We start from the raw sequence: 14,688 nt of genomic DNA, 5'->3' as shown, positions 1-14,688 counted from the left end.
ATAATTAAAAGATTATTCGTAATTTTGTTTTTCAGAAAAATATGGATTTTAAAAACCAAGTAAAATATCTAAATTAAAAGTTTTGTTTAAATTCTTTGCCATGTCTATTTTAAAGTCAAAAAATAAAAAATAGAAAAAGGGAAATAAAAAATAAATGTTCAATATCTTCAAAATGATGTAAATGTAAATGACAAAATCATTTCAAACAGTATGAATACATAGGTAATGTCTCATTCGTTAACATTAGTTAATGTACTGTATTAACTAACATGAACTATAAGCAATACATTTGTTACAGTATTTATTAATCATTAATCTTTAATGTTAGTTAATAAAAATACTGTTGTTCATTGTTTGTTCATGTTAGTTCACAGTGTGTAAACTAACACATCAATCCATTAGAGAACACATTTAAATTATATATATATATATATATATATATATATATATATATATAAATATACACATACTGTATATATAATCTCTTAAAAAAAATATGAGAATAGGTATCAGATCAGTTAACAAAAGAGGCAAAAAAAAAAAAGATATAGAGATTGAAGTTCCATTAGGAAGAGGAGAAATTAAATCAATTATTAAATCAAATACTCAAAAAGAGTTGCAAAAGAAGTGGGACAGCTGATACAGCCAGGACAATTTTTATTATAATATTAACTAATCAGTCAAAGAAATATATAATTTTGGAAAATTTATGAAAGATGAGGTGGTTTTAACAAGATTACAATTTGGACACACAGGACTAAATGCATCACTATTCAAAGTAGGTATTACAGGTAAATGTGCATTTTGTGGGGTAATACAAACAGTTGAACATGTAATATTAAAATGTAGGTAATATAACAGAGATAAATAAAATGTTAAAGAACTTAAAAGGTAATACTAAGGGGAAAATAAGATAAACTGTAATCAAAGGGTTGATTTTTATTGGGAATTTCATGACTTAAAACACAAAGGTATAGATGGGAACACACAAGCTGGGGTTTTGGCATGGAAACTGAACACACAACAGACAAAAATACAGAAACATGTACTGTGAACCCGAAATGATCAAATAATAGAGATGTGACCATCATCCATGTAAGAACAGGAACAGTAGATGGCGGTGTGTGCCTATGGTGCAGAGTTTCAAAGAAGAAGAAGAAGAAGTCTTCAAGAAGAAGAAAGATCATCTGGAGGGGACTCTCGATTTCACACAAAATAAACCGCTGTACGTCAGAGGAAAACATGATGACGTTCTAAAAAAATAAACTACTCTTCTTAAAGACAGAGGCGGACATTATCAGTGTTTTCATTGTGTTGTGACGAGTATCCTCCAGTTAAACAGATAAAGTCCACATAACTGCAGTGCTAGTCTTCATAAGCAGCTCTGCTCTGTGATTGTGAATATATAACGAAACTGGTCAAAGGGCATCGATGGCTTTCGTGTTCAGTTCAGCGTTCAGAAGTAAGTCTCACAGTTTGATCATCTAACTGCATTTGCTCTGAATACTCACATTAACCACATTCACCGTTTGTAGAAGTATTAAGGATTGAACACTAGAAAAAGTGAAGTATCAACACTCAATTTTGTTAGTTTCTTTAAACCAATTTGTTATTAATTGTAACTGTGACTGAATGTAGGTGAAGGTGTCATCACAGAATGTTAACTGGGTGAAAGGTCACACACTTAATAATATGTTATTCTCTCTTTGAGTGAATAAAATAAATATATTTAATGGGTAAATCAAGTTTTAAAAAGGTATAGCATGCAGCTGGAATTGCAAGCTGGAACGTGTATATAAATTAATAATATAAAAATGTATATAGGAACATTCTATGGAAATGTCTATGTTTGATGTGCTATTATTGATTATGATTAGTATTTGTACACTTAAAGCATGCATTTATGTTTTACATAACATATCAAACCAATTAGAATATATTTTAAAGAAAGGTAACATAAGCCATTTATTAAGCAAAACAAAATGTATTTTTTAATAATATTTATTTGGGATAATTTGTTAACATTTAACTTGAAATTAAATGTATTAAAACTTTTAAAACATATTTCATGTGGGCAATATACTATCTTATTCATTTTCTTTCTTAATGCATTAACATGTATTATGATAGAGTATGCGGAAATTAGCATTAACCTAGATATAATAAATGCTGTAAAAGTATTGTTTGTTGTTAGATCATATTACCTAACGTTAACAAATAAAACATTGTATATGTTACCTTAATAATAATACACTATTTCGTCAGATCAGGGATGTATTATGGGCCAATTCCTCACCCCCTTTTGCCTAAAAATGCCTTTATTTAAATGCCAATATAATGTGATTGTAATTTAAAGTGCTAGAATTTAAAACACCTGTATGATCTGATCTTTATGGGAACAAACTCCATAAAGTTTACAAGTTAGCTGGAACCAGTGGTTGCAAAAATGGCTAAATTAATTCTGAGAAACAGTTTAGTATCATTTGTTTGCAGATTGTACTTGGTTTGTTATTTTGATATCCATTGGAATGAATGATGATTCATCAATGATGATGACTGCAAAATTATTGGTTTCTCTTGATTTACTATATATACAGTCATGTGAAAAAGAAAGGACACCCTATTGCATGCTATGGTTGTATAAAATCATCTGGTCCTTGGCACGTCTTAAAATTACGTAATTAAAATCACAGGAATTAAAGAGGGTAAGTATCCGTCAGGCGCTGCTAATCAAATGCCTTTTATTAATTGATCATCAGCAAGTGTGATCACTTCTATAAAAGCAGAAGTTTTGTCAGTTTGCTGGTCTGGAGCCTTCATGTGTGTGTTCACACAATAACAAGGAGGAAAGACATCAGCAATGATCTTAGAGACGCAGTTGTTGCTGCCATCAATCTGAGAAGGGTTATACAGCCATTTACAAACCATCTGAAGTCCATTACTCTACAGTGAACATTCAAAACATTCAAGACAGTTGCTAACCTTCCCCGGAGTGGACGTCCCAGCAAATTCACTCCAAGGGCATACTGTGCAATGCTCAGAGAAATCACAAAACACCCAATAACTACATCTCAGACTCTCTCTACATCATCTTCTGTCTAAAAACAACATGCAGTACAGCTTAGGTTTGCACAGTTGAATCTGAACAAACCTCAAGACTTCTGGAACAATGTCTTTGAGGCAGATGAGACCAAAGTGGATATGTTTGGCCATAATGCTCAGCGCCACTTTAGGTGAAAACCAAACACAGCAAATCAGCACAAACACCTCATACCAACTGTGGTGGAGGGGGTGATGATTTTGGCTGGTTTTGCAGACAGACACAGGACCAACTGGGAACCTTGCAGTCATTGAGTCGACCCTGAACTCTTCTGTGTATTCTATAGTGAAATGTGAGGCCATCTGTCCGACAGCTAAAGCTTGGATGAAATTGAGTCATGCAACAGGACAACGATCCCAAGAACACCAGCAAATCTACAGCAATGGCTGAACAAGAAAATAATCAAGGTGTTGCACTGGCCCAGTCAAAGCCCAGACCTCAACCCGACTGAAATGTTGCAGCGGGACCTTAAGAGCTGTGCATAAACAAATGCCTGCAAACCTCAATGAACTGAAGCAACGTTATACAGAAGAGCGAGCCAAAATTCCTGAAGAACTATATATATATATATATATATATATATATATTTTTTTTTTTTAAACACAAAGACACACGCGCACACACAGGCCTATATAATATAATATAATATAAATATAATAATATACACGCATATTATATAAATAAACTTTTATGTTTGAAATGATTAATCGATTTGATAGCATTAATGTGTATATATATATGTATGTGTGTGTGTGTGTGTGTGTTTGAGTTAAATGAAAAAACATTTTTTATGTTTTCTATAAACTACTGATAATATTTCTTCCAAATTTCAAATAAAAGTATTGTCATTTGGAACATATATTTGCAGAAAATGACAACTGGTTAAAATATCGAAAAAAAGATGCCATGTTTTCAGACCTCGTATAAATAATGCAAAGGAAACAAGTTCATTTTAATTTAAACAACACAATTCTAATGCTTTAACTTAGGAAGAGCTCAGAAATCAATATTTGGTGGAATAACCCTGATTTCCCATCACAGCTTTCATGCGTCTTGAGATGCCCTTTACCAGTCGGTCACATTGCTGTTGGGCGACTTTATGCCACTCCTGACGCCAAAATTCAAGCATCTCAGCTTTGATTGATGGCTTATGGCTATCCATCTTCCTCTTGATCACATTCCAGAGGTTTTCAATGGGTTCAGGTCTAGAGATTGGGCTAGACATGACAGGGTCTTGATCTAGTGGTCCTCCATGCACACCTTGATTGGCCTGGCTGGATTGGATCATTGTCCCACTAGAAAAAAACAGAAGGAAGCTAGTTTTCTTCCAGGATAGCCTTGAGTCACGCCTGACTCTGATTTGATGAGTCCTGTTTTCAGCTTTGCCCAACACCTGGTCATCTAATGGTTAGACAGAGACCTGGAGAGGCCCACAAGCCACACTGTGAAATTTAGTGGAGGATCGGTGATGATCTGGAGGTTCTTCAGTAAGGCTGGAATTGGGAATATCCAAATAAATGCTGTAAATGACAATGTTTTTACTTGAAATTTAGAAGAAATGTTGTCGATTAGTTTATATAATATAACAAAAATGTTCATTTTACTCAAACATATAAATAGTAAATCCAGAGAAACTGCTATATACTGTATATGTATTCTTCGGGGTGACCTCTACATATCAGAAGTGTAAACCTGTGAATTTTTTCTGTGTTTTGTGATTAGAACAGGGTCTGTTCGTACCTTTCCTGAACGCTGTTAGAGGAATGTCTTCATCAGGAGGGCCCACCCCCCCCTTCACAACACTGTCAGTCAGCCGGCCAGTGGACACCGTCACTCACGTCGAGATCTGCCGGCCGGAGAAACGCAATGCGATGAACAAGGCATTCTGGCTGTACGACCTCATGTCCATATTACACACTGATATCCATATCAATAATTCATTTAATTTCCTTTAAGATTTCCTGTAAGGCTTTGTAAACAAACATTTAACAAGTGTACAGTGACATGGATAGTACTATTTTATTTTTATCTTTATTTTTATAGTGCTTTATAAAGTACAGTAATACAGAGCAAAATGACAGAATCAATGATGCATCTTTAACAAACTACTGTAAAAAAGACAATAGTCAGTTCAGTGTTGATTAATTTCAGTTCAATAACATTTAATAAAATATTAAAATGTTTACAAAGTATATCTCATCATTCATGCAAGAAAGAGCAACATAAAAGTGCCCATTTTATGCCATTTCTATGCTCTCTTAAAATATTCTGTGTGAGATTGGAATTTGAAGTGCACAATGATCTCAGTTATCTAAAATAATGACTGAATTAGTGTGTGTATTTTTGTTGTACCTGCAGTGAAATGGTTGACTGCTTCAATCAGATAGCTGAAGACTCAGAGTGTCGTGTCGTGGTTTTCTCAGGCGCTGGAAAGCTCTTCACTTCCGGTAAAGCTTTCAAACACTACACTGACATTTTGTTTTTGTCAGTTCAACTTAGAGGTTCTTGTACTTCATGTAGTAACATCTACAATAACTGGTTTTGTTGAAAGGAAATAAATGATTTAATATTACTGATTATAATTGAGTACAACCAACCTGAAAAAAAACAAGGTTTTACTGAAGCATAACTGTCACCTGATTTCTCCAGCTAGATAACATTAATTAATAAGTTTGATATAATCTTTTGTTTTATATGATGAAAGTCCTTTTCCACCTTGATGTAAATACACAAAAAATTATTCATTACCCTTATTTACTTTAAGTGAAGACATTTTTAATTGAAGACACAACTTAATTTAGTTTATTCAAATGAAATCAGTTTAGTTTTGTCAACGGTGTTGTTCATCATTATGTGCAATGTATATAATGAACTACTAAGTAAAGTCAGGTGTCAGTACTGACATTAGCATATAAGCACAAGCGCTACTCTTCAGCACAATGATAACCACAAAATTCAATAACAGAAACTCCTCTAAATGTCCAACTGAACAATAAACGTTAACATAAACTAGCAACATCTTTCCCTTTACTGTAAAACACATAAAATAACACTTAATCCCTAAATTTACTCTCCTAATGCAGTCACTTGCAAAGCATGATAGGAACTACAGATCCACTGCCCAGGGCTGTGTTTAGGATTGTGAGCCCAAGTAGATTATAGAGCCTTTGTATGGAAGTAGAATAATGTCAAATGTTTTTGAAATAAAAAGCCTGTTGAATTGCACTACTTGAAAAAAAATAGGCATTGCATTAACCATGCTTGCATTTTAATGCATTGTATTTTTAGTGCTTACATTTTTATGGGCTGAAATTCAACATGGTTGAATATTTAAGCTGTGAATATTTCAATTAAAAACATTTCAAACACCTTTTCATTATTACAAATTCAATAATCCATATTCACCTTTCATATTTCACTTCCAAAATATTCAAACTGTTTAAAAATACAACCAATAATATTCAACAGGCAATTTTCGGTCCATTTTATTTCGCTTTGCAAATTCGTTTCCACAAATTCAGTGGTTCAAATTCGACAGTAAATTCAACATTGATGTCCAGGAACTGCAGGAAAAGCAGTAGATTGCCGAGCATACTCTCCATCTGCTGTTAGTCGACCTCACCAGCAGATGGTGCAAAAGCGCTTGTTGTTGACGAAGACATTCATTCATAAAATGAAAATGTAAATATAAATAAAATGAAAATGATTATCTGTGTCAGTATATGCGGAAAAGATGATAAACACACAAAAGCTGTGTTTATGTTTCATTCAATAACTTCATTGTTACTTTCCCTGTGTATTCTACATGTCATCAGCTTTCTCTACCATGAACAGGATCATAATCGGTTTCCCTCAATACCTCATACTCAAGGATTTCCCTTCCGTTGATAGTGATATGAAAGACCAATCTTGCACCTTATTAGGGAAGTAGGCTGTAGGCTATTATATAGGCTACAGGCAAGAAGATGGACTCAGAATATGAACTTAACGCTCAAAGTTTCATGCTGAGCGTTTCGTGATATACTGCCATAAAATCAACACATACATATAGTATGCATACGTGTATTGCATTAGCTTAAACTGTCACAGCACTTGCATATTGTCCTCCTATTGTTAGTTTAACTGTAAATCGCTTTGGGTAAAAGCGTCTGCTAAATGACTAAATGTAAAAATTTGCTTGACATTGGACATTCGCACATTTAGGGACCGTCTCTAAAGTTGCATACAACATTGGCATACACGTTTCTAACTTCAATAGCAAACTTAAATTTATTTGAATAAATATCAAAAATCCAAAGGGTGCGCATTATGCCTGACACTACATGAACACTTTACAGTAGGTTTTATGACTGTAAGTCGTTCTATTCAAATGCTATCGGAGTTAGAAACGTGTATACCAAAGTCGTATACACTTTAGAGACGGTCCCTAAATGTGCGAATGTCCAACATCAAGCCATCTGTATGCCAGTCTATCACTGGGAAACGCTCAGCATTAAGCTTTGCGCGTTATTCTGAGTCCATCTGCTTGCCTGCGAGTTTGGTCTTTTACATCACTGTAGTCCATTAAGCTACGTTAAGCGTTGTATATGTCCAGCAGGGGAATCCTGAAGTATTGAGGGAAACCCTAATAGCCTGCATGCAGCACATCGCCACAATATAAAGTTAAGGCAACTAAACAACCAAGAGAAATATGTGTCAACCTCAAAAATGTAACATTGGATCTGTATATCCGCATCGGGGAATAACATTATAATCTCGTTCACGGTAGAGAAAGATGCATGTAGGCTACACAGGAAAAGTAACCGTGAAGGCACTGAATTTAACATAAAACAGCCGTCATAATAATCACAAATACACTTACATTGCTGTAAATGAGTTTTATGAATGAATGACTTGTTCTAACTGTTGCTGGTCTTCAACATGCGCTTTTGCACCATCTGCCGGTGAGGTAGACTAACAGCAGATGGAGAGTATGCTCGGCAATCTACTGCTTTTCCTGCAGTTCCTGGACGTCAATGTTGAATTTACTGTCGAATTTGAACCACTGAATTTGTGGAAGCGAATTTGCAAAGCGAAATAAAATGGACCGAAAATTGCCTGTTGAATATTATTGGTTGTATTTTTAAACAGTTTGAATATTTTGGAAGTGAAATATGAAAGGTGAATATGGATTATTGAATTTTTAATAATGAAAAGGTGTTTGAAATTTTTTTAATTGAAATATTCACAGCTTAAATATTCAACCATGTTGAATTTCAGCCCATAAAAATGTAAGCACTAAAAATACAATGCATTAAAATGCAAGCATGGTTAATGCAATGCCTATTTTTTTTCAAGTAGTGCAATTCAACAGGCTTTTTATTTCAAAAACATTTGACATTATTTTACTTCCATACTTTGCCACCAATGGTCTCTAAGATCAACTTGGCTCACAATGCTTTTGAGAAATGCAGCCCTGGATCTGTACTCCCAGCATGCTTTGTCGCTTTTTTTGTTTGTTTGCTTAGGCACGCTGTCAATTGTGTTTGGTCAAATTGGTCAAATTTCACTTTGATATAACTTAATGTGTTTAATAACCCCAAATTAAACTAACATTCTTTATTTTGGCAACATGGACTGATTCAGCTAGTAACAATAGCTAGATTTCTAATTTTCTAAAAATGTTTAACACTTATAATGCATTTTTATGTATTATATGCCATATATGATTATTTCATCATTAACTGAATAGTAATGATCTGTGTGCAGGTATTGACCTCATGGGCATGGCCAGTGATATCCTACAGCCTGAAGGAGATGACACTGCCAGGATCTCATGGAACGTGCGCCGCACCATAGCTAAATACCAAGAGACCTTCACTGTTATTGAAAAGGTTACTATTTTAAAACATTATTAATTTACTGTGAAAACATCTCAATACATACACTATATGGACAAAAGTATTGGGACACACCTCTTAATTCTTGAATTCAGGTGTTTCAATCAGACCCATTGTCACAGGTGTATAAAATCAATGCAGTGTGCATTTACAAACATTTGTGAAAAAATGGGTCGTTCTGAAGAGCTCAGTGAATTCAAGAGCGGTACTGTGATAGGATGCCACCTTTACAATAAGTCAGTTTGTAAACGTTTATCCCTGCTAGATATTCCATGGTGAACTGTAAGTGGTATTATTGGAAAGTGGAAGCGTTTAGGAACAGCAGCAACTCCATGAAGAAGAAAACTATATAAAGTTTAGGAACAGCAGCAACTCCATGAAGAAGAATACTATATAAAGTCATAGAGCGAGTGCTAGGTCACCGAGTGCTAAGGCGCATTTGTGTGTAAAAATCACCAATGCTCTGCTGATTCCACAGCTGGAGAGATCCAAACTTCCACTGGCATTAATATTAGCACAAAAACTGTGTGGCGGGAGCTTCACGGAATGGGTTTCCATGGCCCAGCATCTGCATCCAAGCATTATATCACCAAATACAATGCCGAGCGTCGGATGCAGTGGTGTAAAGCCACTTCTCTGTTTGGCAGTCTGATGGACGAGTCTGGGTTTGACGGATGCCTGGAGAATGTTTCCTGCCTGACTGCATTGTGCCAACTCTGTAAAGTTTGGTGAAGGAGGGACAATGGTGTTGGGTTGTTTTTCAGGGGTTGGGCTTGGCCCCTTACTTCCAGTGTAGGGAAATCTTAATACTTCAGCATACCAAGACATTTTGAACAATGCTATGCATCCTACTTTGAGGGAAGGCCCTTTTCTATTTCAGCATGACTGTACCCCAGTGCACAAAGCAAGGTTCATAAAGACATGGTCAGATGAGTTGGGTGTGGAGGAACTTGACTGGCCCACGCAGAGCCCTGACCTCAATACCACTCAACACCTTTGGGATGAACTGGAACAGAGATTGCGAGCCAGGCCTTCTCGTCCAACATCAGTGCCTCACCTCACAAATGCGCTTCTAGAAGAATGATCTAGAAGAACACACTTCTCTCCCAACCTTGTGGAAAGCCTCCCCAGTGGAGTTGAAGCTGTTATAGCTGCAAAGGCAGACCAACTTCATATTAATGTCTATGTCTTTAGAATGAGATGTCATTACAGTCCCTGTTGGGGTAATGGTCAGGTATCCCAGTACTTTTGTCCATATATTGTATATGAGAATATATGTATTGTATACCATAAATGGGATATAGGTAATATGGGAAATATATAATATGGGAAATATACTCAAAAGTTCATACAAAAATTAAGATTCATTCTTTGTGCATATTTGAGAACATTGGCGAAAAGGCATGACATGAAAATGATAAGAGGATTGTAGTATTTTTAGATGAACATTAATATTTGGCTATAACATTCAATGGCAACTAACTAACTACTTTATCTCAATACACAAATCATGTTTCATCATGTCTCTTGTGTTTCTTTTTACAGTGTCCAAAACCAGTGATTGTGGCCGTTCACGGTGCATGTATAGGAGGAGGTTAGTTTCCCTCTGTTAAGAAATTTCCACAACATTCTATACTTTATTGTGAATATATAGAACAAATTCATTATAGAACAGATTTCTTCTTTAGTATTATTTGATGTTGAAACAATCAGTATTTGTACCCTATTGTATTTTTTGTTTATTATTATTACTGTAGTTATTATAGCTTTAATTATGACAGACAATAAAATGTCTTTAACTATAGAATTATTGATCTGTTTGACTAGAAATTTTGCATGCAATGTCTTTGTCCAAGGCATCATCACTGTTAATTTGAACAGTTACATATGCAAAAAAAAAAAATGGCCAGCAATGACCAATAAGCATTGAGTAGTTCTTAGACAAGAATGTCCTACCAAGCCAAAACTTTGGTGGGCCTTTTGGACAAATGACCTCAAAGACAGGAGGCGCTATGATGTAATGATACAGACACAAGTAATTAATATAATTCATTCATTCATGATTGGACTCCTCAACTTGAACAACTTTGTACTTGTGAAGTTAGTTTCTCCACTAGAAGTGTGCTGCTTCACCAGATAGAAAACGATTCTTCATAACCATATATAAAACGTTATCATTTCATTGTGTCTTCTTTTACAGGAGTGGACTTGATCACAGCATGTGATATACGACTTTGTACACAGGATGCCTGGTTTCAGGTCAAGGTGTGGGCAGTCTCATTAGATTGTCATTGTGATTTTAACTGACCATTTAATGCCATTTTAGAATAAACTTAGATTTGCAGAGATTTAAATTTGAATGCCTGATTTGATCACCCTTTCCTGTTCAGGAGGTTGACATTGGTTTGGCAGCTGATGTCGGGACTTTGCAACGTCTCCCCAGAGTGATTGGAAGTCGAAGGTACTAGCTTGATTTTAAAGCGTGTTATAGATTCAGTAGCAGTGCCCTGTTTTTAGGCAATTGATAGTAAAGTTTGCTCCCACTGTCTTTCAGTCTAGTGAATGAGTTGGCTTTCACTGCAAGGAAGATGCACGCTGATGAAGCCAAGAGCTGTGGATTGGTCAGGTGAGATATTTAAGCAATAAGATATGAGATGATGTGCTATTTTGAATTTATAATATATACTGTACATTCACAATATAGTGATAAGTGATTTTTTAAATAAAAACGTTCCTACTGTAGATTTAAGAACTCTGTAATGATTGGCTATCCTCTTCACATGTGGAAAGAGTGAACACAATTACACTCATCAGCCATATTATTAGGTCCACCTGTTCAACTGCTCATTAACGTAAAACATCTAATCAGCCAATCATATGACCCGTGGGAGAAAACCTTGGCGAATGGAGAGGAGAATGACCAGACTGCATCAGTTGATAGAAAGGCAACAGTAACTCAAATAAGCACTAGTTACACCCGTCTGCAGAAGAGCATCTCTGAACACTCAACACATCAAACCTTGAAGCTGAAGAGCATCTCTGAACACACAACACATCAAACCTTGAAGCAGAAGAGCATCTCTGAACACACAACACATCAAACCTTGAAGCAGAAGAGCATCTATGAACACACAACACATCAAACCTTGAAGCAGAAGAGCATCTCTGAACATAAAACACATCAAACCTTGAAGCAGAAGAGCATCTCTGAACACTCAACACATCAAACCTTGAAGCTGAAGAGCATCTTTGAACACTCAACACATCAAACCTTGAAGCAGAAGAGCATCTCTGAACACTCAACACATCAAACCTTGAAGGAGAACAGCATCTCTGAACATACAACACATCAAACCTTGAAGCAGAAGAGCATCTCTGAACATAAAACACATCAAACCTTGAAGCAGAAGAGCATCTCTGAACACTCAACACATCAAACCTTGAAGCTGAAGAGCATCTCTGAACACTCAACACATCAAACCTTGAAGCAGAAGAGCATCTCTGAACATACAACACATCAAACCTTGAAGCAGAAGAGCATCTCTGAACATAAAACACATCAAACCTTGAAGCAGAAGAGCATCTCTGAACATAAAACACATCAAACCTTGAAGCAGAAGAGCATCTCTGAACATACAGCACATCAAACCTTGAAGCAGAAGAGCATCTCTGAACATAAAACACATCAAACCTTGAAGCAGAAGAGCTAAAGCAGCAGAAAACACTCCTGTCAGATGAGAACAACAAACTGAGGCTACAATTCACCATGCTCACCAAAACTGGACAATAGAAGATTGGAAAAACGTTGCCTGGTCTGATGAGTCTGGATTTCTGCTGCAACATTCAGATGTTTGGGTCAGAATTTGGTGTGAACAACATGAAAGCATGGTTCCGTCCTAATATCATCAGTTCAGGCTGCTGATGGTGTAGTGATATTTTATTGGCACACTTTGGGTCCCTTAGTACCAATTGAGCATCGGTTAAACACCACAGTCTACCTGAGTGTTGTTGCTGACCATGTTCATCCCTTTATGACCACAGTGGATCATCTTCTGATGCTACTTCCAGTGGGATAAAAGGCCATGTCACAAAGATCAGATCATCTCAAACTGGTTTCTTGAACATCACAGTGAGTCACTAAACTCAAACGGCCTCCACAGTCACAGATCTCAATACAATAGAGCAGCTTTTGGGATGAGGAGGAACTGCAGATTCACATCATGGATGTCCAGACGACAAATCTGTAGCAACTGCGTGATGATATCATGTCAGTATGGACCAAAATCTCAGAGGAATGTTTCCAGTGCCTTGTTGAATCTCTGCCATGAAGAATTAAGGCAGTTCTGAAGGCAAAATGGGCTCCAATCCAGTACTAGCAAAGGTGTACCTAATAAAGTGGCCAGTGAGTGTATATTTACATGGAAAAATCTAATCGTTTCTGTGTGCGTTTGTTCTCTCTCGTTGCCCACAGTCGTGTGTTCCCAGATAAAGAGGCTATGATGGCCGGAGCTCTGGAGATGGCAGGAGAGATCGCCAGCAAAAGTCCTGTAGCAGTGCAGGGAACCAAAGTCAACCTCGTTTACTCCAGAGACCACAGTGTTGCAGACTCCCTGGACTACATGGTGAGATCACAACTCAGCCAAACATCCAGACAGACAAGTGTATATAACATGACATAGTGACATAATAATATAATATTTATAATAACAAGGAAAAATACAGAAAAACTTAGATCTAGATTGTACATGGGAATTAAAATAACATCAGCATGGAAGTAATGAGAGGCAGGTTATATACAGGTTTGGGATCTTCCCCAAACTGGAAGTGCCTCCCATAATCTAAAATGCAGTAGGCTTATTAGGAAAAAAGTGGATTATTGTTGTACGTTTTCTCCTGTTTATGTTAGTAGAAAGGGAAGTTTCTGTATTTTCTTTGTAATCTTTTTGTAGTACTGTAGTATTTTTGTATTTTTTCCGAAGTTTACGTTATTTATTATTTCTTCCTGTTAATAAAGTCCTCTTTTTTTTCTGCACTTTAAAAGTGTTCTGTGGTTGTAAAAGTATTTGGGAGTGAGAGCGGGGACTCCAGGGATCTTTTTTAATACAATCCCTGTTAATTGTAACAGATAATTGAATTCTCTTTGAGTAGGGATTTAACTAATTCGTGACATTATTTATACTTGATTGATGTAAAAGCATGTGGATGCACACCAGTAACAACATGTGACATTCCGTGATTAAACTGAGAAACTGTGTCTCCTGTTGTTGTTTGTTTGTGTAGAGCACCTGGAATATGAGCATGCTCCAAACCCAAGATTTAATGAAGTCAGCGCAGGCCGCCATGGAGAAGAAAAGCCTCAAAGAAATCATTTTTTCCAAGCTCTGAGAGTCTACACACCCGAGCTAGATCTGATCCGCTCGCTTGTCTAAACCATATCTCGCGATTACGAATGTAAAGTCCGTCTCCACCTTCAGTGAACTCTATGGGTTTGGTGTCGAGCCTTTTTAGGACTGGTTCATTAAAATGAAAGTTTGATTTAATGTTTTCTAACGGGTGCCTTGAAGTCTGGCTCACAGATGTCAGATAACTAACCAAAAAAATGCTAAACATGTTCAGTGCTGAATGCACACTAAAATCTAAACGTGTACAGATACCTAAAATGAAATAATAAAAAAAATGCTAAAATGAGTGTATAGGTCATGTCAGTTT

At 36.2% G+C, this 14,688-nt stretch overlaps 1 protein-coding gene across 1 annotated transcript; it reads left to right on the top strand.

Annotated features, from left to right (window-relative positions):
- The first annotated feature begins 1,142 nt into the window (after nucleotides 1-1,142).
- ech1 (enoyl CoA hydratase 1, peroxisomal) lies at nucleotides 1,143-14,672 on the top strand. Its single transcript, XM_082180714.1, has 10 exons — nucleotides 1,143-1,462; nucleotides 4,823-4,991; nucleotides 5,459-5,547; nucleotides 8,849-8,973; nucleotides 10,525-10,573; nucleotides 11,180-11,244; nucleotides 11,370-11,440; nucleotides 11,534-11,605; nucleotides 13,451-13,601; nucleotides 14,260-14,672. The coding sequence occupies exons 1-10, from the start codon at nucleotides 1,432-1,434 to the stop codon at nucleotides 14,362-14,364; spliced, it is 927 nt and encodes a 308-aa protein (XP_082036840.1). The 5' UTR covers nucleotides 1,143-1,431; the 3' UTR covers nucleotides 14,365-14,672.
- The last annotated feature ends 16 nt before the right edge of the window (nucleotides 14,673-14,688 follow it).

The sequence above is a fragment of the Leuciscus leuciscus genome (assembly GCF_965113295.1).
Source record: "Leuciscus leuciscus genome assembly, chromosome: 9".
Taxonomy (NCBI): Eukaryota; Metazoa; Chordata; class Actinopteri; order Cypriniformes; family Leuciscidae; genus Leuciscus; species Leuciscus leuciscus.
This window is presented reverse-complemented; position numbering and strand designations above follow the sequence as displayed.